The sequence below is a fragment of the Oncorhynchus mykiss genome, chromosome 16, assembly GCF_057628025.1.
Source record: "Oncorhynchus mykiss isolate SJ-2025 chromosome 16, ASM5762802v1, whole genome shotgun sequence".
In the NCBI taxonomy this organism is placed as follows: Eukaryota; Metazoa; Chordata; class Actinopteri; order Salmoniformes; family Salmonidae; genus Oncorhynchus; species Oncorhynchus mykiss.
The window spans coordinates 72868364-72892500 of NC_143037.1; the positions used below are offsets into that span (position 1 = coordinate 72868364).

A 24137-nucleotide genomic window follows, 5' to 3' on the forward strand; every position below is an offset into this window, starting at 1 on the left:
AGAGGTAACTCAGTCGTTACTCCAGGCCTGGTCAGAAAGAGTAGGCCCATTCAGCCCAAACACACACATCTTCCTCTTTTCTCTCTCTCTCTCTCACGCTCTTCTCTCTCCCCATCTCTATCTCTCCTCCCCTCTATCTCTCTCTCTCTTTCTCTCTCTCTCTCTCTCTCTCTCTGTCTCTCTCTCTCTCTCTCTCTCTCACGCTCTTCTCTCTCCCCATCTCTATCTCTCCTCCCCTCTCTCTCTCGCTCTCTCTCTGTCTCTCTCTCTCTCTATCTCTCCTCCCTCTATCTCTCTCTCTCTCTTTCTCTCTCTCTCTCTGTCTCTCTCTCTCTCTCTGTCTCTCTCTATCTCTCTCTCTCTTTCTCTCTCTCTCTCTCTCTCTTTGTCTCTCTCTCTCTCTCTCTCTCTCTCTCTGTCTGTTCTGTGTAAAGAGGTCAGACTGGGACCTCTAGTGGAGTGTTCAAGAAGTGTTGAAGTGCCTCGCTCACTGGACTCTTGACATCTTTGTGTCCCATTATCATAGATCAGCTGATTTCTGATCAGGTTCCTTTTCTTGATTATCAATAAGCAATTAACATAATAGTTATCAATAACATAACCTGTTCAAGTGGCTACGAGGACCCAGATACTCTCATTAATTTATTTTGACGATTACCTGCAGTAGGCTGCAGTAGTCTGAGACAACATTTACATGGACAAAACATTATCACGGATAAAAACACAAGGCTTATTTACATTATGCTACTGCAAGTCACATGAGGTTTTCGTTTGTCATATGTGATGGTCATAGATCTATCTATCTTAGAGGGTTGGTCAATGTCAAACTGTAACGGTTTTATTTCCGTTGAAGGACCAGGAGGACCAAAATGCAGTGTAGTTTGTGTTGAACATGTTTAGTAAAAGACGATAACGTGAACACAAATAACAAAATAACAAACGTGGATAAAACCCGAAACCCTGGTTTCGACAGGAAACAACCACCCACAAAACCCCAACGCAAAACAAGCTACCTAAATATGGTTCGCAATCAGAGACAATGACTAACACCTGCCTCTGATTGAGAACCATATCAGGCCATACATAGAAACGGACAAACTAGACACGCAACATAGAATGCCCACCCAGCTCACGTCCTGACCAACACTAAAAACAAGGAAAACAGAAAAGAACTATGGTCAGAACGTGACAGCAAGACACATTAAGGAGGAGTACTGGCATCATTCAGTCTTCCCACTTGGCATCAATCACTTCAATATCTAGAAAATTACATTAATTCAACCAGTTTGAGCCCGGTGGTGTTTTTGAATCATTCCTATCACTCTCTTGTTGAGTTTCCGTGTGTCTGCAGTATCCGTTAGGGTGGAGAACGACTGACAACAGGGACGGACGAACAGACGGAAGTGTTTGGTTGTTCAACCCGTTCTGCCCAGTGTTCAAGAAGTTCAGGAATCAGGAAACTCTCTATCGTTTTGTGGCCCAGCAGCATTGTTGGGCTAAGAGACAGGGGTGTCATTGTGTTCGCTACCATATTCACAGGTAATAAACATGCATAACTGCTGCTGTCCTGCATTACGTCACAACCTTCTGTCACAACTTAACCTTCACACGTCACTGTTTAAACCCCATGACCACAGCCACAGTCAAGTTAGTTGAGAATGACATACAATTGTGAATTTCTCATAATATTGCTTGCACAGCGAGCAAAGTGTCATGTTTTTTCCAATCAGAAAATGTACAGTACCAGTCAAAAGTTTGGACACACCTACTCATTACAAGGTTTCTCTTTATTTTGACTATGTTCTACATTGTAGAATAATAGTGAAGACATCAAAACTATGAAATAACACATATGGAATCGTGTAGTAACCAAAAAAAGTGTTCATCAAATCCAGATATATGTTATATTTGAAATTCTTCAAAACAGCCACCCTTTGCCTTGAACACAGCTTTGCACACACTTGGCATTCTCTCAACCAGCTTCATGAGGAAGTCACCATGAATGCGTTTCAATTAATAGGTGTGTCTTGTTAAAAGTTCATTTGTGGATTATCTTTCCATCTTAATGTGTTTGAGCCAATCAGATGTGTTTTGACAAGGTAGGGGTGGTATACAGAAGATAGCCCTATTTGGTCAAATACCAAGTCCATATTATGGCAAGAACAGCTCACATAAACAAAGAGAAACAACAGTCCATCATTACTTTCAATCCCGAAAATGTCAAGAACTTTGAAAATTTCTTCAAGCGCAGTCACTTATTAAACCATCGAGCGCTGATGATGAAACTGTCTCTCATGAGGACCACCACAGGAAATGAAGAAATTACCTCTGCTGCAGGGGATAAATTCATTAGAGTTAACTGTCTCTCATCAGGACCACCACAGGAAAGGAAGACCCAGAGTTACCTCTGCTGCAGAGGATAAATTGATTAGAGTTAACTGTCTCTCATCAGGACCACCACAGAAAAGGAAGACCCAGAGTTACCTCTGCTGCAGAGGATAAATTGATTAGAGTTAACTGCACCTCAGATTGCAGCCCCAAGAAATGCTTCAGATTTCAAGTAAAAGACACATCAACTGTTCAACTGTTCAGAGGAGACTGCGTGGATCAGGCCTTCATAGTCGAATTGCTGCAAAGAAACCACTACTAAAGGACACCGATAAGAATAAGAGACTTATTGGTATACAGAAGATAGCCCTATTTGGTAAAAGACCAAGTAAGCAAGGAAGACCCAGAACTACCTCTGCTGCAGAGGATAAATTCATTAGAGTTACCAGCCTCAGAAATTGCAGCCCAAATAAATTCTTCACAGAGTTCAAATAACAGACACATCTCAACATTGACGGTTCAGAGGAGACTGCGAGAATCAGGCCTTCATGGTCGAATTGCTGCAAATAAACCACTACTAAAGGACACCAATAAGTGGAAGAGACTTGCTTGGGCCAAGAAAGACAAGCAATGGACATTAGACAGGTGGAAATATGTCCTTTGGTCTGATGAGTCCAAATTTGAAATTTTTGGTTCCAACCGTCGTGAGACGCAGAGTAGGTGAAAGGATGATCTCCGCATGTGTGGTTCCCACCGTGAAGCATGGAGGAGGAGGTGTGATGGTGTGGGAGTGCTTAGCTGGTGACACTGTCTGTGATTTATTTAGAATTCAAGGCACACTTAACCAGCATGGCTACCACAGCATTCTGCAGCGAAACACCATCCCAGTTGATTTGCACTTAGGGACTATCATTTATTTTTCAACAGGACAATGACCCAAAACACACCTCCAGGCTGTGTACGGGCTATTTGACCAAGGAAAGTGATGAAGTGCTGCATCAGATGACCTGGCCTCTACAATCACGCGACCTCAACCCAATTGAGATGGTTTGGGATGAGTTGGACTGCAGAGTGAAGGAAAAGCAACCAATAAATGCTCAGCATATGTGGGAACTCCTTCAAGACTGTTGGAAAAGCATTCCTCATGAAGCTGGTTGAGAGAATGCCAAGAGAACTTGCAAAGCTGTCATCAAAGCAACGGGTGGCTACTAAAATATTAATCTAATATATAATCTAAAATATTAAAATATATTTGGATTTGTTTAACACTTTTTTTTTGGTTACTACATGATTCCATGTGTTATTTCATAGTTTTGATGTCTTCACTATTATTCTACAATGTAGAAAATAGTAAAAATAAAGAAAAACCCTTGAATGAGTAGGTGTGTCCAAACTTTTGACTGGTACTCTATGTCCTACAACAATCACTGTAATTGTGACTGGTAGTGTTTTATCACACGATTCTGATTCATAGTTCATCTCACGTAGAGCTAGGAGGGAAAATGTATAATTGTGTCCACACTCCACCCCATTTGTAAATAAAAGAGTAACACCTGGTATGATTCCAAAACATTTGGAGAAATGCCCAATCAGCATGGTCGTCTTTAAAACCTCAAAATACCCCTTTTCACCTTCTGAGCAAGTTTGCTAATCCTCTCAAATTGTGAGATTACTTCATGCGGGTATAAAAAAAGTAACACAAATCATTATTTATTATATTCTATAGTTACTCAATCATAACTCAATGTTTATAGACCCTGAATTCATGTCATTTTGTGTTGTTTATTTTTATTTTTTATCTCTGCCTCTTTTTACTTCTGAAACGTAAGAGTGAAAAGTTCATGTTGTGTTTGAGCTACCCTATGGCTTCTGTCTGCTCTCTAAAGGTTAATAAATCTGGATGGTCCGGTTTTTGCTGGATTTCTGCAGAACCGGAATATCAAGGGAGAACTGGCCTGGGCATCCGTGTTTGTGTTCTCTAGCACCGCTCAGACCTGTTTCCCCTGGGGTGGAGATGAGGGGGGGGGGCTTTCCCTTGTGTGTATTTCCTCTCTCTCTCTCTCTCTCTCTCTCTCTCTCTCTCTCTCTCTCTCTGTTACCTTATCCATCTCTATCTCTGGCACTGACCAACCAGCTCTCCAGAGCTAAGGAGGAGAAGAGACAGACTAGACTGCAAGGGATTGACAGACAGAAGGACAGACAGACAGAGTGACGGGTCCTCGTTGGGGACCTGGAAAAAGGTGAGTGTGCCTGTTGACAGTGTGGGGTGGGGAGCTGGGGCCTGTGAAGTTGGGACGGGTTGCTGGGTGGGCCGGTGCCAGGAGGCATGCTGGGCAGGAGAGTCTATTCATTAGCATACAGGAAAGGACTGTTTCCTTATGAGTCCTTCTCATTGAATCCTCATTAGAACAGGGAATACTTAGACAATGGATGGAAATGAGGATTCATCTGTATAATGAAGGACAGGATGATATTCAATTGCATTATTTACAGTTATATATATATATATATTTATGGTTAATGTTATCTTCTTCCTAACGGCGTCTTGTATGATCATTGATTGAACCACATGGTTGTTTTGAATAAGAAAACAGTATAGTGAAGTGTGCATTTATTCACATTGAATTTGTCAGACGACGGGTTGATGGTTAGTGGATTAACGGTGATATAAATCAGTGGATTAACGGTGATATAAATCAGGGGATTAACGGTGATATAAATCAGGGGATTAACGGTGATATAAATCTGTGGATTAACGGTGATATAAATCAGGGGATTAACGGTGATATAAATCAGTGGATTAACGGTGATATAAATCTGTGTGTTGATTTTGGGGGCAGATATTTAACATGTTGTGACAATAACCTACTGTTGGGTCCTATGTCTATTTCCCAACACCGTGTTGTACAGGATTGTAGGATTAAAGGTGGCAAACTGGGATTGCAACCTCCATTTTTATGTGTGGATAAAACTTGTTGAAAGAACTATCATGTTGAGCTAACGGAGGGCAGTCCTTACATCGATAACTCTGTCGATAAACACAGGAGTAGTTCCACTTATCTTCCCTATCCCCCAACTGTTTACCAAAAAAAATGGCGGGATGTCCAATCAGTTGTTTTTCGATTCCTGGATTTCCCTCTTCTTCTTTTTTTTTTTACGTCAGGAACCATATAACTGAATCTATATTTCTATTTCTATAGAAAATGTAGCCTTGTCGTTGCATACATGAGTGTCTGTCTGTCATTGTCTAATTTCGCCAAATATGTTCCAATTCTGTGACGGATCAGGCTTTATTCACACAGTGTGCATAAGACTGTGGTTTTAAATGTGTGCAACAGATACTTCAGCCACCTCCCTGTATCCTTTCATACGACAGCTTTTCCTTTTCTCAGTGTGTTGAGCTCTGTATCTCCTATCTTCTTGTTCAAACATAGTTATGCAGTGCAGAGCTACACAGCTACATAGGTATACAGCTACACAGGTATACAGCTACACAGGTATACAGCTACACAGGTATACAGCTACACAGGTATACAGCTACACAGGTATACAGCTACACAGGTATATGGCTACACAGGTACACAGCTACACAGGTATACAGCTACACAGGTATACAGCTACACAGGTATACAGCTACACAGGTACACAGCTACACAGGTATACAGCTACACAGGTACACAGCTACACAGGTATACAGCTACACAGGTATATAGCTACACAGGTATACAGCTACACAGGTATACAGCTACACAGGTATACAGCTACACAGGTACACAGCTACACAGGTATACAGCTACACAGGTATACAGCTACACAGGTATATAGCTACACAGCTACACAGCTACACAGGTATACAGCTACACAGGTATACAGCTACACAGGTACACAGCTACACAGGTATACAGCTACACAGGTATATAGCTACACAGCTACACAGCTACACAGGTATACAGCTACACAGGTACACAGGTACACAGCTATACAGCTACACAGCTACACAGGTATACAGCTACACAGGTATACAGCTACACAGCTACACAGGTATACAGCTACACAGGTATACAGCTACACAGCTACACAGCTACACAGGTACACAGGTATACAGGTATACAGGTATACAGCTACACAGGTATACAGCTACACAGCTACACAGCTACACAGGTATACAGGTATACAGCTACACAGGTATACAGCTACACAGGTATACAGCTACACAGCTACACAGCAACACAGCTACACAGGTATACAGCTACACAGCTACACAGGTATACAGCTACACAGGTATATAGCTACACAGCTACACAGCTACACAGGTATACAGCTACACAGCTACACAGCTATACAGCGACACAGCAACACAGCTACACAGCTACACAGGTATACAGCTACACAGCAACACAGCTACACAGCTACACAGTATACAGCTACACAGGTATACAGCTACACAGCAACACAGCTACACAGCTAGAAAAGCTATACAGCTATACAGCTATGCAGCTATACAGCTGCACAGTATACAGCTACACAGCTACACAGCAACACAGCTACACAGCTAGAAAAGCTATACAGCAACACAGCTACACAGCTACACAGCAAAACAGCAACACAGCTACCCAGCTATACAGCTAGAAAAGCTACACAGCTACACAGATACAAAGCTACACAGATACACAGCTACACAGGTATACAGATACAAAGCTACACAGCTACACAGCTATACAGAAAAGCTAGAAAAGCTACACAGCTAGTACCCATTTCTGTTCTATAGGTGTATATACATTTAGACCACTAGGACAGATACAGATACATAGATTTGGATATGAGTAATTCAGGTCTATTGATCTGTGAACTTTAGGTCACTTTAGGTCAATTCAGGTCTATTGATCTTTTTAAAAAAAAGGGGCCGGGGGTAGATTACTGATAACTGAAAATGGACCTCGATCAATCTACAATGTACATGTATGTAATATGTGTGTATGTCACAGTTTGAACTGAGAGCCTGTTAAGCAACACTCTGTGAGCAGGGAAAGGCAGACCGTTGGACAGACAGGTCTTCTCTTGCTTTGCTGCAACATTTGGGACAGTTAAGACAACGTATCCCGACATGCTGCTTCTGAGAACAGCTCAGATCAAAAAATGCTTCACGGTGTTTAGAGTGTGTTGCCACACCCTCTCACCCTCCCCTTCTATTGGGAATTACGCAGAGACAAGTAAAAAAAATACAAAATTAAATAGAGAAGAAGGCCTGAGTTAAAACAAATGTTTTATGTTATATTAAATACAAATGTCCATGGAATAGTGAACAGCATTGATCCTCACAGAACTTACTGTACTACTGCTCTAGACATGTTATAGTCTACTGTACTACTGCTCTAGACATGTTATAGTCTACTGTACTGCTCCTCTAGACATGTTATAGTCTACTGTACTGCTCCTCTAGACATGTTATAGTCTACTGTACTGCTCCTCTCCACTAGACATGTTATAGTCTACTGTACTGCTCCTCTAGACATGTTATAGTCTACTGTACTACTCCTCTAGACATGTTATAGTCTACTGTACTGCTCCACTAGACATGTTATAGTCTACTGTACTGCTCCACTAGACATGTTATAGTCTACTGTACTGCTCTAGACATGTTATAGTCTACTGTACTGCTCCACTAGACATGTTATAGTCTACTGTCCTGCTCCTCTAGACATGTTATAGTCTACTGTACTGCTCCTCTCCACTAGACATGTTATAGTCTACTGTACTGCTCCTCTCCTCTAGACATGTTATAGTCTACTGTACTGCTCCTCTAGACATGTTAGTCTACTGTCCTACTCTAGACATGTTATAGTCTACTGTACTGCTCCTCTAGACATGTTATAGTCTACTGTCCTACACCTCTAGACATGTTATAGTCTACTGTACTGCTCCACTAGACATGTTATAGTCTACTGTACTGCTCCTCTCCACTAGACATGTTATAGTCTACTGTACTGCTCCTCTACTCTAGACATGTTATAGTCTACTGTACTGCTCCTCTCCACTAGACATGTTATAGTCTACTGTACTGCTCCTCTAGACATGTTATAGTCTACTGTACTGCTCCACTCCACTAGACATGTTATAGTCTACTGTACTGCTCCTCTACAATAGAAATGTTATAGTCTACTGTACTGCTCCACTCCTCTAGACATGTTATAGTCTACTGTACTGCTCCTCTAGACATGTTATAGTCTACTGTACTGCTCCACTCCACTAGACATGTTATAGTCTACTGTACTGCTCCTCTCCACTAGACATGTTATAGTCTACTGTACTGCTCCTCTAGACATGTTATAGTCTACTGTACTGCTCCTCTAGACATGTTATAGTCTACTGTAGTGCTCCTCTCCTCTAGACATGTTATAGTCTACTGTACTGCTCCACTAGACATGTTATAGTCTACTGTACTGCTCCACTAGACATGTTATAGTCTACTGTACTGCTCCTCTAGACATGTTATAGTCTACTGTACTGCTCCTCTAGACATGTTATAGTCTACTGTACTGCTCCTCTCCTCTAGACATGTTATAGTCTACTGTACTGCTCCTCTCCTCTAGACATGTTATAGTCTACTGTACTACTCCTCTAGACATGTTATAGTCTACTGTACTGCTCCTCTCCTCTAGACATGTTATAGTCTACTGTACTGCTCCTCTCCTCTAGACATGTTATAGTCTACTGTACTGCCCCTCTCCTCTAGACATGTTATAGTCTACTGTACTACTCCTCTAGACATGTTATAGTCTACTGTACTGCTCCTCTCCTCTAGACATGTTATAGTCTACTGTACTGCTCCTCTAGACATGTTATAGTCTACTGTACTGCTCCTCTCCTCTAGACATGTTATAGTCTACTGTACTACTCCTCTAGACATGTTATAGTCTACTGTACTGCTCCTCTAGACATGTTATAGTCTACTGTCCTACTCCTCTACACATGTTATAGTCTACTGTACTGCTCCACTAGACATGTTATAGTCTACTGTACTGCTCCACTAGACATGTTATAGTCTACTGTACTGCTCCTCTAGACATGTTATAGTCTACTGTACTGCTCCTCTAGACATATTATAGTCTACTGTACTGCTCCTCTAGACATGTTATAGTCTACTGTACTGCTCCTCTCCTCTAGACATGTTATAGTCTACTGTACTGCTCCACTAGACATGTTATATTCTACTGTACTGCTCCTCTAGACATGTTATAGTCTACTGTACTGCTCCTCTCCTCTAGACATGTTATAGTCTACTGTACTGCTCCTCTAGACATGTTATAGTCTACTGTACTGCTCCACTCCACTAGACATCTTATAGTCTACTGTACTGCTCCTCTCCACTAGACATGTTATAGTCTACAGTACTGCTCCTCTAGACAAGTTATAGTCTACTGTACTGCTCCTCTAGACATGTTATAGTCTACTGTAGTGCTCCTCTCCTCTAGACATGTTATAGTCTACTGTACTGCTCCACTAGACATGTTATAGTCTACTGTACTGCTCCACTAGACATGTTATAGTCTACTGTACTGCTCCTCTAGACATGTTATAGTCTACTGTACTGCTCTTCTAGACATGTTATAGTCTACTGTACTGCTCCTCTCCTCTAGACATGTTATAGTCTACTGTACTGCTCCTCTCCTCTAGACATGTTATAGTCTACTGTACTTCTCCTCTAGACATGTTATAGTCTACTGTACTGCTCCTCTCCTCTAGACATGTTATAGTCTACTGTACTGCTCCTCTCCTCTAGACATGTTATAGTCTACTGTACTTCTCCTCTAGACATGTTATAGTCTACTGTACTGCTCCTCTCCTCTAGACATGTTATAGTCTACTGTACTGCTCCACTAGACATGTTATAGTCTACTGTAATGCCCCTCTCCTCTAGACATGTTATAGTCTACTGTACTACTCCTCTAGACATGTTATAGTCTACTGTACTGATCCTCTCCTCTAGACATGTTATAGTCTACTGTCCTACTCCTCTACACATGTTATAGTCTACTGTACTGCTCCACTAGACATGTTATAGTCTACTGTACTGCTCCACTAGACATGTTATAGTCTACTGTACTGCTCCTCTAGACATGTTATAGTCTACTGTACTGCTCCTCTAGACATATTATAGTCTACTGTACTGCTCCTCTAGACATGTTATAGTCTACTGTACTGCTCCTCTCCTCTAGACATGTTATAGTCTACTGTACTGCTCCACTAGACATGTTATATTCTACTGTACTGCTCCTCTAGACATGTTATAGTCTACTGTACTGCTCCTCTCCTCTAGACATGTTATAGTCTACTGTACTGCTCCTCTAGACATGTTATAGTCTACTGTACTGCTCCACTCCACTAGACATGTTATAGTCTACTGTACTGCTCCTCTCCACTAGACATGTTATAGTCTACTGTACTGCTCCTCTAGACATGTTATAGTCTACTGTACTGCTCCTCTAGACATGTTATAGTCTACTGTAGTGCTCCTCTCCTCTAGACATGTTATAGTCTACTGTACTGCTCCTCTAGACATGTTATAGTCTACTGTACTGCTCCTCTAGACATGTTATAGTCTACTGTAGTGCTCCTCTCCTCTAGACATGTTATAGTCTACTGTACTGCTCCACTAGACATGTTATAGTCTACTGTACTGCTCCACTAGACATGTTATAGTCTACTGTACTGCTCCTCTAGACATGTTATAGTCTACTGTACTGCTCCTCTAGACATGTTATAGTCTACTGTACTGCTCCTCTCATCTAGACATGTTATAGTCTACTGTACTACTCCTCTAGACATGTTATAGTCTACTGTACTGCTCCTCTCCTCTAGACATGTTATAGTCTACTGTACTGCTCCACTAGACATGTTATAGTCTACTGTACTGCCCCTCTCCTCTAGACATGTTATAGTCTACTGTACTACTCCTCTAGACATGTTATAGTCTACTGTACTGCTCCTCTAGACATGTTATAGTCTACTGTCCTACTCCTCTACACATGTTATAGTCTACTGTACTGCTCCACTAGACATGTTATAGTCTACTGTACTGCTCCACTAGACATGTTATAGTCTACTGTACTGCTCCTCTAGACATGTTATAGTCTACTGTACAGCTCCTCTAGACATATTATAGTCTACTGTAGTGCTCCTCTCCTCTAGACATGTTATAGTCTACTGTACTGCTCCACTAGACATGTTATAGTCTACTGTACTGCTCCACTAGACATGTTATAGTCTACTGTACTGCTCCTCTAGACATGTTATAGTCTACTGTACTGCTCCTCTAGACATGTTATAGTCTACTGTACTGCTCCTCTCCTCTAGACATGTTATAGTCTACTGTACTGCTCCTCTCCTCTAGACATGTTATAGTCTACTGTACTACTCCTCTAGACATGTTATAGTCTACTGTACTGCTCCACTCCACTAGACATGTTATAGTCTACTGTACTGCTCCACTCCACTAGACATGTTATAGTCTACTGTCCTGCTCCTCTAGACATGTTATAGTCTACTGTACTGCTCCTCTCCTCTAGACATGTTATAGTCTACTGTACTGCTCCACTAGACGTGTTATAGTCTACTGTACTGCTCCTCTCCTCTAGACATGTTATAGTCTACTGTACTACTCCTCTAGACATGTTATAGTCTACTGTACTGATCCTCTCCTCTAGACATGTTATAGTCTACTGTCCTACTCCTCTACACATGTTATAGTCTACTGTACTGCTCCACTAGACATGTTATAGTCTACTGTACTGCTCCACTAGACATATTATAGTCTACTGTACTGCTCCTCTAGACATGTTATAGTCTACTGTACTGCTCCTCTCCTCTAGACATGTTATAGTCTACTGTACTGCTCCACTAGACATGTTATATTCTACTGTACTGCTCCTCTAGACATGTTATAGTCTACTGTACTGCTCCTCTCCTCTAGACATGTTATAGTCTACTGTACTGCTCCTCTAGACATGTTATAGTCTACTGTACTGCTCCACTCCACTAGACATGTTATAGTCTACTGTACTGCTCCTCTCCACTAGACATGTTATAGTCTACTGTACTGCTCCTCTAGACATGTTATAGTCTACTGTACTGCTCCTCTAGACATGTTATAGTCTACTGTACTGCTCCTCTAGACATGTTATAGTCTACTGTACTACTCCTCTAGACATGTTATAGTCTACTGTACTGCTCCTCTAGACATGTTATAGTCTACTGTACTGCTCCTCTAGACATGTTATAGTCTACTGTACTGCTCCTCTAGACATGTTATAGTCTACTGTACTGCTCCTCTAGACATGTTATAGTCTACTGTACTGCTCCTCTCCACTAGACATGTTATAGTCTACTGTACTACTCCTCTAGACATGTTATAGTCTACTGTACTGCTCCACTAGACATGTTATAGTCTATTGTACTGCTCCTCTAGACATGTTATAGTCTACTGTACTGCTCCTCTACACATGTTATAGTCTACTGTACTGCTCCTCTAGACATGTTATAGTCTACTGTACTACTCCTCTAGACATGTTATAGTCTACTGTACTGCTCCACTAGACATGTTATAGTCTACTGTACTGCTCCACTAGACATGTTATAGTCTACTGTACTGCTCCTCTCCTCTAGACCTGTTATAGTCTACTGTACTGCTCCACTAGACATGTTATAGTCTATTGTACTGCTCCTCTAGACATGTTATAGTCTACTGTACTGCTCCTCTAGACATGTTATAGTCTACTGTACTGCTCCTCTCCTCTAGACATGTTATAGTCTACTGTACTGCTCCTCTAGACATGTTATAGTCTACTGTACTGCTCCACTCCACTAGACATGTTATAGTCTACTGTACTGCTCCTCTCCACTAGACATGTTATGGTCTACTGTACTGCTCCTCTAGACATGTTATAGTCTACTGTACTGCTCCTCTAGACATGTTATAGTCTACTGTAGTGCTCCTCTCCTCTAGACATGTTATAGTCTACTGTACTGCTCCACTAGACATGTTATAGTCTACTGTACTGCTCCACTAGACATGTTATAGTCTACTGTACTGCTCCTCTAGACATGTTATAGTCTACTGTACTGCTCCTCTAGACATGTTATAGTCTACTGTACTGCTCCTCTCCTCTAGACATGTTATAGTCCACTGTACTGCTCCTCTCCTCTAGACATGTTATAGTCTACTGTACTGCTCCTCTCCTCTAGACATGTTATAGTCCACTGTACTGCTCCTCTCCTCTAGACATGTTATAGTCCACTGTACTGCTCCTCTCCACTAGACATGTTATAGTCTACTGTACTGCTCCTCTCCTCTAGACATGTTATAGTCTACTGTACTACTCCTCTAGACATGTTATAGTCTACTGTACTGCTCCTCTCCTCTAGACATGTTATAGTCCACTGTACTGCTCCTCTCCTCTAGACATGTTATAGTCCACTGTACTGCTCCTCTCCACTAGACATGTTATAGTCTACTGTACTGCTCCTCTCCTCTAGACATGTTATAGTCTACTGTACTACTCCTCTAGACATGTTATAGTCCACTGTACTGCTCCTCTCCTCTAGACATGTTATAGTCTACTGTACTGCTCCTCTCCTCTAGACATGTTATAGTCCACTGTACTGCTCCTCTCCTCTAGACATGTTATAGTCTACTGTACTGCTCCTCTCCTCTAGACATGTTATAGTCTACTGTACTGCTCCACTAGACATGTTATAGTCTACTGTACTACTCCTCTAGACATGTTATAGTCTACTGTACTGCTCCTCTCCTCTAGACATGTTATAGTCTACTGTACTGCTCCTCTAGACATGTTATAGTCTACTGTACTACTCCTCTAGACATGTTATAGTCTACTGTACTGCTCCTCTCCTCTAGACATGTTATAGTCTACTGTACTGCTCCACTAGACATGTTATAGTCTACTGTACTGCTCCACTAGACATGTTATAGTCTACTGTACTGCTCCTCTAGACATGTTATAGTCTACTGTACTGCTCCTCTAGACATGTTATAGTCTACTGTACTACTCCTCTAGACATGTTATAGTCTACTGTACTGCTCCTCTCCTCTAGACATGTTATAGTCTACTGTACTGCTCCTCTCCTCTAGACATGTTATAGTCTACTGTACTGCTCCTCTCCTCTAGACATGTTATAGTCTACTGTACTGCTCCACTAGACATGTTATAGTCTACTGTACTGCTCCACTAGACATGTTATAGTCTACTGTACTACTCCTCTAGACATGTTATAGTCTACTGTACTGCTCCTCTCCTCTAGACATGTTATAGTCTACTGTACTGCTCCTCTCCTCTAGACATGTTATAGTCTACTGTACTGCTCCTCTAGACATGTTATAGTCTACTGTACTGCTCCTCTAGACATGTTATAGTCTACTGTACTGCTCCACTAGGCATGTTGTGTTTCATGGCCTTATTGTATAATATCTCATGACAGGAGTACAGTGGCATCTTACAGCATATTGTGTCATGTTATTCAATGTTCCCTGTTCTATCAATTAAACATAGACCTGTACGACATAAGATAAGGGAAATCTACTAACAAGTCTCAAGTGATATTCTCTCTCTCTCTCTCTCACACACACACACACACACACACACACACACACACACACACACACACACACACACACACACACACACACACACACACACACACACACACACACACACACACTAACTTGTTATCATTTCCAATATCTCTGCATAAGTTTGCCTCCTATTTGTGGAAGTTAAGGCCTTAAGGTCTGCTGCGCTCTGGCATGCTCTTGTGGAAACCCATTACCTTTGCTTTGGTTGGTTTTCTTCCCCAGTTGAGGACATTTCTGTTGTGGATGACAGCCGAGAGAGAGAGAGAGGGGTCCTGTGTAAAGGTCGGCTGTGACAGCAGTGTTTCCATGGCTCTGGATGGTTTTAACAATCTCCTCCACAAACTGAGGGAGTCCCACGACCGAGAGGTCCAAAGTGAGTGATCAATCCTGCTGCCGTGTCAGTGTTGCTGATGATCTGAGATGTGAGCGTGGTACCACACAAGACAATACTATAGAATTAATATTCTAACATGATCTAACTATCTATCAATCCATCTACAATCTCTCTCTCTCTCTCTCTCTCTCTCTCTCTCTCTCTCTCACTCCCGCTCTCTCTCTCCCGCTCCTGCTCTCTCTCTCTCTCTCTCTCTCTCTCTCTCTCTTTCTCTATACCCCTCTCTCTCTCTCTCTACCTCTCTCTCTCCATCTCTCTCTCTCTCTCTCTCTTTCTCTCTCTCCATCTCTCTCCACCTCTCTCTCTCTCCATCTCTCTCTCGCTCTCTCTCTCTCCCTCTCTCCCTCCCTCTCTCTCTTTCCCTCTCTCTCTCTCTCTCTCTCTCTTTCACTCTCTCTCTTTCTCTACCTCTCTCTCTCTCTACCTCTCTCTCTCCATCTCTCTCTTTCTCTCTCTCCATCTCTCTCCACCTCTCTCTCTCTCCACCATCTCTCTCTCTCTCTCTGTCTCTCTCTCTCTCTCTACCTCCCTCTCTCTCTCTTTCCCTCTCTCTCTCCCTCTCTCTCTGTAGAATGGCAAGAGAAATTGCAGGAGCTAACCAATAAAAAGGGCTGGTAAGTAAATGCTGAGTCCATTTCAAAGCACATTACTAAAAGGTGATATAATGATATGTGGAAGAAGTAGTGATACCAGGTGGTGCAGGTAGGCAGCAACACCGCTGTCACACTGATCCTCAACACGGGGGCCCGACAGGGGTGCGTGGTCAGCACCCTCCTGTACTCCCTATTCACCCATGACTGCGTGGCCACGCACGTCTCTAACTCAATCATCAAGTTTGCTGATGACAAAACAGTGGTAGGCCTGATCACCAACAATGACGAGACAGACTACAGAGAGGAGGTGAGGGCCCTGGCAGAGTGGTGGCAGGAAAATACCCTCTCACTCAATGTCAACAAAACAAAGGAGCTGATCGTGCGCATCACTGAGGACCTAAAATGGTCCTTCCAGACCAACAGTATGGTGAAGAAGGCGCAACATCGCCTCAATCTCAGGAGGCTGAAGAAATTTGGCTTGGCCCCTAAGACCCTCAGAAACTTCTGCAGATACACCATCGAGAGCATTCTGTCGGGAGCCACCGCATGGCTCTCCAGAGGGCAGTCAGCCCAGCGCATCACCAGGGGCACACTGCCTGCCCTCCAGAACATCTACAGGAAGGCCACATCACATCATTAAGGACCTCAGCCACCTGAGTCATGGCCTGTTCACCTTGCTACCATCTCGAAGGTGGGTACAGGTGCATCAAAGCTGGGACCGAAAGCTAATAAATAGCTTCTATCTCCAGACCATCCGACTGTAAAATAGTCACCACTAGCCGGCCTCCTCCCAGTACCCTGCCCTGAACCTTAGTCACTGTTTCTAGCTGACTACCACCCAGTACTCTACCCTGCACCTTAGAGACTGCTGCCCTATGTACATAGTCATTGAACACTGGTTACTTTAATAATGTTATAATAGCTCGTTCTGTTATTTCTTAATTCCTTTCTCTTTTTACTTTTTTTTAGAGGGGGGGGGGTTATGTGGACATTGTGGTGTATTGTTACGTGTTACCGCTCCGTTGAAGCTAGAAACGACGTCTACAAAATCTGTGTGTGTCGACCAATAAACTTTGATTTGATTCACTAAAGGGTGAAATGTTGATGTGCGGGAGACGTATTGATACCTGTTGGTGTGCTGGTCTATGTAGTGACACAAAGAGAATGGAGGAGCTGTTCAACAGGAACCAACAGCTGAGAGAGCAGCAGAGGTTACTCACAGACAACATCAAACAGCTGGAAAACAGGTGGGTGGTGTGTGTGTGTGTGTGTGTGTGTGTGTGTGTGTGTGTGTGTGTGTGTGTGTGTGTGTGCTGTATGGGCATGTAGCAATGTGTCTCTCTGTGTTTGGGGTGTTTTATGTAGCTCAGTTGGTAGAGCATGGCACTTGTAATGGCAAAATAGTGGGTAGGATTCCCGGGACCACCCATATGTGACATGTGAAGGACTGACAAAAGCCCCTGCTAAATGGCATGTAAATTATAGTATTACATCATTTTTTTTGTGCCACCAATGTGTGTATGCTGTTTTAAAGTAACTGTACAGTGAAAATATCACTTTTAAAAGTGTATATTCTGTTAACCCATACCCAAGTAATGTTATTGACTCATCTTATACTTGTATTTGTGGCCAACGCATAAATGTAAAAAATATATATAATAAATCCCAATTTAATCTTGTATCTCAAACATACCGTTTCAGAAATGCTTGCTGTTTATTTGTGTTTTTTAATCTCTTTATTGTTGGAAAAGGGCTGATAGGTTTTCTACGGTAAAGTCTACACATGTGGTATTCGGGGCATGTGACAAATAAAATGTGATTTGATTGGATATTTCCTCAAAGAGAGAATGATGTCATCCTGCTTCATTGGCTGAGCTGGCCAATCAGCGGTCTACTCGTATGAATATACTTAATGACCGGTATGCACCCACACCATTCTGTTATCGTGGGTATGACCACACCATTCTGTTATCGTGGGTATGGCCACACCATTCTGTTATCGTGGGTATGGCCACACCATTCTGTTATCGTGGGAATGACCACACCATTCTGTTATCGTGGGTATGGCCACACCATTCTGTTATCGTGGGTATAGCCACACCATTCTGTTATCGTGAGTATGACCACACCATTCTGTTATCGTGGGTATAGCCACACCATTCTGTTATCGTGGGTATAGCCACACCATTCTGTTATCGTGGGAATGACCACACCATTCTGTTATCGTGGGTATGACCACACCATTCTGTTATCGTGGGTATGGCCACACCATTCTGTTATCGTGGGTATGACCACACCATTCTGTTATCGTGGGTATGACCACACCATTCTGTTATCGTGGGTATAGCCACACCATTCTGTTATCGTGGGTATAGCCACACCATTCTGTTATCGTGGGAATGACCACACCATTCTGTTATCGTGGGTATGACCACACCATTCTGTTATCGTGGGTATGGCCACACCATTCTGTTATCGTGGGAATGACCACACCATTCTGTTATCGTGGGAATGACCACACCGTTTCTAACACAGAAAAGCTGCTTTTTAACATATTTAATGACCTTTTTTTGTTTATAAGAAAAGTATTTCACTGGACAGTTACTTCAACACCAGTCTGCCTCTAGCTCAATGTTTGTCAGTGTTTGACCCCCCGCCGACCTCTGTGCTTCAGGTTGAGGGCGGGGCTGTGTGACAGGTGTACTGTGACTCAGGATGTGGCCAAGCACCGGCAGCAGGAGTATGAGACCTCTCAGATCCAGAGCCTACAGCACATCTCCATCCTGGGTAGCTAACAGCTAACACATCACATCAACCCCATTTAGAGTGCCAATTACACTGTGACATTCGGGGAATCTCTATGTTTTTTTTTTGAAGGGACCTCCCATGTCACCCAAATTGTTTATGAGCTTATAATAGTAAAGGTGTCAGTTAACAGTACATTTATTTATTCATTTATTTTATTTATTATTTTATTTATTATTTTATTTTTCTATTTTTCTATTTTTAATTTTTTTTATTAAATGACCTTTCAATTTGGCATGATCAAAACCACATCATGATGTCAACCAAATCACTTCAAAAAAGGAGACTACCTGCGCATGTTCATCAAATCAAATCAAATTTATTTATATAGCCCTTCGTACATCAGCTGATATCTCAAAGTGCTGTACAGAAACCCAGCCTAAAACCCCAAACAGCAAGGAATGCAGGTGTAGAAGCACGGTGGCAAGGAAAAACTCCCTAGAAAGGCCAAAACCTAGGAAGAAACCTAGAGAGGAACCAGGCTATGTGGGGTGGCCAGTCCTCTTCTGGCTGTGCCGGGTGGAGATTATAACAAAACATGGTCAAGATGTTCAAATGTTCATAAATGACCAGCATGATCAAATAATAATAAGGCAGAACAGTTGAAACTGGAGCAGCAGCACGGTCAGGTGGACTGGGGACAGCAAGGAGTCATCCTGTCAGGTAGTCCTGGGGCATGGTCCTAGGGCTCAGGTCAGTTGAAACTGGAGCAGCAGCACGGCCAGGTGGACTTGGGACAGCAAGGAGTCATCCTGTCAGGTAGTCCTGGGGCATGGTCCTACGGCTCAGGTCCTCAGAGAGAGAGAAAGAAAGAGAGAAGGAGAGAATTAGAGAACGCACACTTAGATTCACACAGGACACCGAATAGGACAGGAGAAGTACTCCAGATATAACAAACTTACCCTAGCCCCCCGACACATAAACTACTGCAGCATAAATACTGGAGGCTGAGACAGGAGGGGTCAGGAGACACTGTGGCCCCATCCGAGGACATCCCCGGACAGGGCCAAACAGGAAGGATATAACCCCACCCACTTTGCCAAAGCACAGCCCCCACACCACTAGAGGGATATCTTCAACCACCAACTTACCATCCTGAGACAAGGCTGAGTATAGCCCACAATGACCTCCGCCACGGCACAACCCAAGGGGGGGGGGGGGGGGGGGGGGCGCCAACCCAGACAGGATGACCACATCAGTGAATCAACACACTCAGGTGACGCACCCCCTCCAGGGACGGCATGAGAGAGCCCCAGTAAGCCAGTGACTCAGCCCCTGTAATAGGGTTAGAGGCAGAGAATCACAGTGGAAAGAGGGGAACCGGCCAGGCAGAGACAGCAAGGGCGGTTCTTTGCTCCAGAGCCTTTCCGTTCACCTTCCCACTCCTGGGCCAGACTACACTCAATCACATGACCCACTGAAGAGATGAGTCTTCAGTAGAGACTTAAAGGTTGAGACCGAGTTTGCGTCTCTGACATGGGTAGGCAGACCGTTCCATAAAAATGGAGCTCTATAGGAGAAAGCCCTGCCTTCAGCTGTTTGCTTAGAAATTCTAGGGACAATTAGGAGGCCTGCGTCTTGTGACCGTAGTGTACGTGTAGGTATGTACGGCAGGACCAAATCAGAGAGATAGGTAGGAGCAAGCCCATGTAATGCTTTGTAGGTTAGCAGGAAAACCTTGAAATCAGCCCTTGCTTTGACAGGAAGCCAGTGTAGAGAGGCTAGCACTTCTGATTTTTGCAATGTTACGTAGATGGAAAAAAGCTGTCCTTGAAACAGTCTTGATATGTTCGTCAAAAGAGAGATCAGGGTCCAGAGTAACGCCGAGGTCCTTCACAGTTTTATTTGAGACGACTGTACAACCATTAAGATTAATTGTCAGATTCAACAGAAGATCTCTTTATTTCTTGGGACCTAGAACAAGCATCTCTGTTTTGTCCGAGTTTAAAAATAGAAAGTTTGCAGCCATCCACTTCCTTGTGTCTGAAACACATGCTTCTAGCAAGGGCAATTTTGGGGCTTCACCATGTTTCATTGAAATGTACAGCTGTGTGTCATCCGCATAGCAGTGAAAGTTAACATTATGTTTTCGAATAACATCCCCAAGAGGAGATCCAAAAGGAGACTACCTGCTCATGTTCATCCAATCCAAAAGGAGACTAACCTGCTCATGTTCATCCGATCCAAAATCATTCCAGTATCCAACCAAAGTACTGTGGAATAACACCACTTGATGAAATGGAAAGAGACAAATGTCACACAATTCCCCAAAGTGTAATGACATTTTGGCAATTGTCATTGGGTCTACATTCTTGTAGCCTTAATTAATTGATGAGGTTTTCTGACGAAATAACCTTTTTCTGTAGAAAGAAAAGTTGGTACACTTGAAAAGAGACTATCCCGGAATGATAAGTACAGCCATATGTGGAAAAACAATTGTTTAAACCATGACACAGATGGTGGGGATGTTCGTTTAATTCGGGGAAATAAGCTTTTATTTTCATCTTTACTACTGTACAAATTGCATTTTAATCAAATAGGAGAGTGGTCGACAGGCAGGCTAGTGGTTAGGACGTTGGGCTGCTGGTTAGGACGTTGGGCTGCTGGTTAGGACGTTGGGCTGGTGGTTCAAATACCTGAGCGGACAAGGTGAATAGTCTGTCCACTAAACCCTCGTTCCTGTAAAAACTGCACCCATCCAGTGTGTGACAATAAAACAACTTTTTTTTCTTCTCACTAATTAGAGAACCCCCCCCCCCCCCACTCACACACACACACACACACCTGCATTTAGGATGTCTCATGTTCCATTTTAGGGGGTCATGACCCCCCCCCCCCTCCCCCTGTTCCCCCTGTAATTTGCACTCTGAGTTCCCCTTCTCCACATGCCTCTCTAGCATTGTGTAAAGATCCAACTAGGCTCCCTGATTTGTAGCTACAGTGCAGTATTTTCACATTAGACATTAGCCATGGCCTGGGGATTATTTTCAGTATTTTCACATTAGACATTAGCCATGGCCTGGGGATTATTTTCAGTATTTTCACATTAGACATTAGCCATGGCCTGGGGATTATTTTCAGTATTTTCACATTAGACATTAGCCATGGCCTGGGGATTATTTTCAGTATTTTCACATTAGACATTAGCCATGGCCTGGGGATTATTTTCAGTATTTTCACATTAGACATTAGCCATGGCCTGGGGATTATTTTCAGTATTTTCACATTAGACATTAGCCATGGCCTGGGGATTATTTTCAGTATTTTCACATTAGACATTAGCCATGGCCTGGGGATTATTTTCAGTATTTTCACATTAGACATTAGCCATGGCCTGGGGATTATTTTCAGTATTTTCACATTAGACATTAGCCATGGCCTGGGGATTATTTTCAGTATTTTCACATTAGACATTAGCCATGGCCTGGGGATTATTTTCAGTATTTTCACATTAGACATTAGCCATGGCCTGGGGATTATTTTCAGTATTTTCACATTAGACATTAGCCATGGCCTGGGGATTATTTTCAGTATTTTCACATTAGACATTAGCCATGGCCTGGGGATTATTTTCAGTATTTTCACATTAGACATTAGCCATGGCCTGGGGATTATTTTCAGTATTTTCACATTAGACATTAGCCATGGCCTGGGGATTATTTTCAGTATTTTCACATTAGACATTAGCCATGGCCTGGGGATTATTTTCAGTATTTTCACATTAGACATTAGCCATGGCCTGGGGATTATTTTCAGTATTTTCTATTTTGTAGCTGGAGAGATGAACATGATGAAAAAGGAGAACCAGAGGCTGCGAGAGGAAGTCAGGCATCTGAGAGTGGCACTAGAGTAAGTTCTGTATGTTCTACAACATGTGAGTCTGTGTTTCTGTCTTGAGTGTTGTGAGCGTGACATGCTTGTCATTTCAGAGGTCAGAGTGGACATTCCTCCTCCCAGGATGCAACTCCAGAGGTCAGACATTCGGCTGACCTTTCACCTTCTGCTATGCCACACATCGTCACAGCCATCAGGTCTTTTAACCAGCCACCAGAGGGCGCCACTGCAGGGCTGTCCATAGTGAAGACTGAGACAGACCACAGCCTCTCTTTTAGAGTTGACGGTGAGAGTAAAGAAAACACTTCTCGTTATGAACCTTATGAACCTTATGAACCTTATGAACCTTATGAACCTTATGAACCTTACGACTCATCATCATCACCAGTATAATCATTCGGATGTATTTTCCTCTTGTCTTTTCGACAAACCAGAGACACTACCTGAATGCAGAGATGTGAGGGGATTGAATGGAAAACAATCCTATGTAAGTATATTTTGTTGGTCTATAACAAATCGTTAACTAAAAATATCGAGGAACATATCACAGGTCAAAATGTCCTTGTCCTTCTCTCAGCCACCGTCTCTCTTTTTAACCCAACAAAGGAATCCCATAAGCTCCTATCCATGTCCACTCCCATCACACAAGCATTGAGGCCAGAGCACAGTACAGCCAGAGGCAACACTGGGCAGAAGAGGTGAGCAAGTGAGGCAATAACAGCAAATAGAGGAAAGAGAAACACATTCACATTCAAAAATGTTCCTCTCTTCCCCCTCTTTCTCCTCTTCCCCCATCCCTCTCTTAGAGCCCATAGTGTGGAGGTGGTTGGTCAGCAACGCTCCCCTGTCGCTCCCATCATTCCACACCCCCTACTTGTCCAGAAAGACAGGCCTCTCCCCTCTTCATCCTCCTTCTCATCCTCCTTATCCACCTCTTCCTCTCTACCTGGAGATGAGAAGCACAGCCGTCACCTGGTCCATGCTCCAGTCCCTTACTGGCCGCTCCCAATCAAAAGTGCCCGTCTCTCCCTCCCCTGGCCCCTGCCGGAGCACTCCGACTGGGTCACCGTGGCCACCTCTGTGGACGACGGTTTGGTGTCCCAATCCAAACATAACCCCAACCTACCACGCTTCCCCAATCTACAGACCTACGTCCAGCAGAACAGCAGCCTTGGGAAGGCCTGGCTCAAGCCCAGCCACCCTCCCCAGGCCAGCCTGACCAGGAGTCTGTCCACTGAGCACGGAGAGAGACCAACAGCATGGGTACAGGACCGTGACAGGAGGGTGGCGCCACACTCGTGGAGGGAGGCAGCGGTGCAGGCAGAGATGGAGTTCGGGGAGAGTCTGAAAGAGGCTGACTGTCCTCTGGACCTGTCTGATCCTGGGAGGTCCAAAAGCATTAAGTCGCTACCGGACAGCAAGGCCAGCCCCACGCTACAGGACAGCAAGGCCAGCCCCGCGCTACAGGACAGCAAGGCCAGCCCCACGCTACAGGACAGCAAGGCCAGCCCCACGCTACAGGACAGCAAGGCCA

General features: G+C 43.3%; 1 protein-coding gene across 2 annotated transcripts in view; it reads left to right on the forward strand.

Annotated features, from left to right (window-relative positions):
• The first annotated feature begins 4324 nt into the window (after positions 1–4324).
• Positions 4325–24137, forward strand: part of LOC118939577 (uncharacterized) — a 27061-nt gene continuing 7248 nt past the window's right edge. For both annotated transcript variants that reach the window (XM_036947680.2, XM_036947681.2), the window contains exons 1-10: positions 4325–4568; positions 15200–15350; positions 15943–15985; positions 17116–17211; positions 18639–18751; positions 22543–22618; positions 22699–22889; positions 23038–23090; positions 23210–23301; positions 23410–24137. The exon at positions 23410–24137 is cut by the window's right edge and continues 197 nt beyond it. In XM_036947680.2, the coding sequence (XP_036803575.2) occupies positions 15221–15350; positions 15943–15985; positions 17116–17211; positions 18639–18751; positions 22543–22618; positions 22699–22889; positions 23038–23090; positions 23210–23301; positions 23410–24137 (1522 nt within the window). In that variant the 5' untranslated portion in view covers positions 4325–4568; positions 15200–15220. The remainder of the gene's footprint in view (positions 4569–15199; positions 15351–15942; positions 15986–17115; positions 17212–18638; positions 18752–22542; positions 22619–22698; positions 22890–23037; positions 23091–23209; positions 23302–23409) is intronic.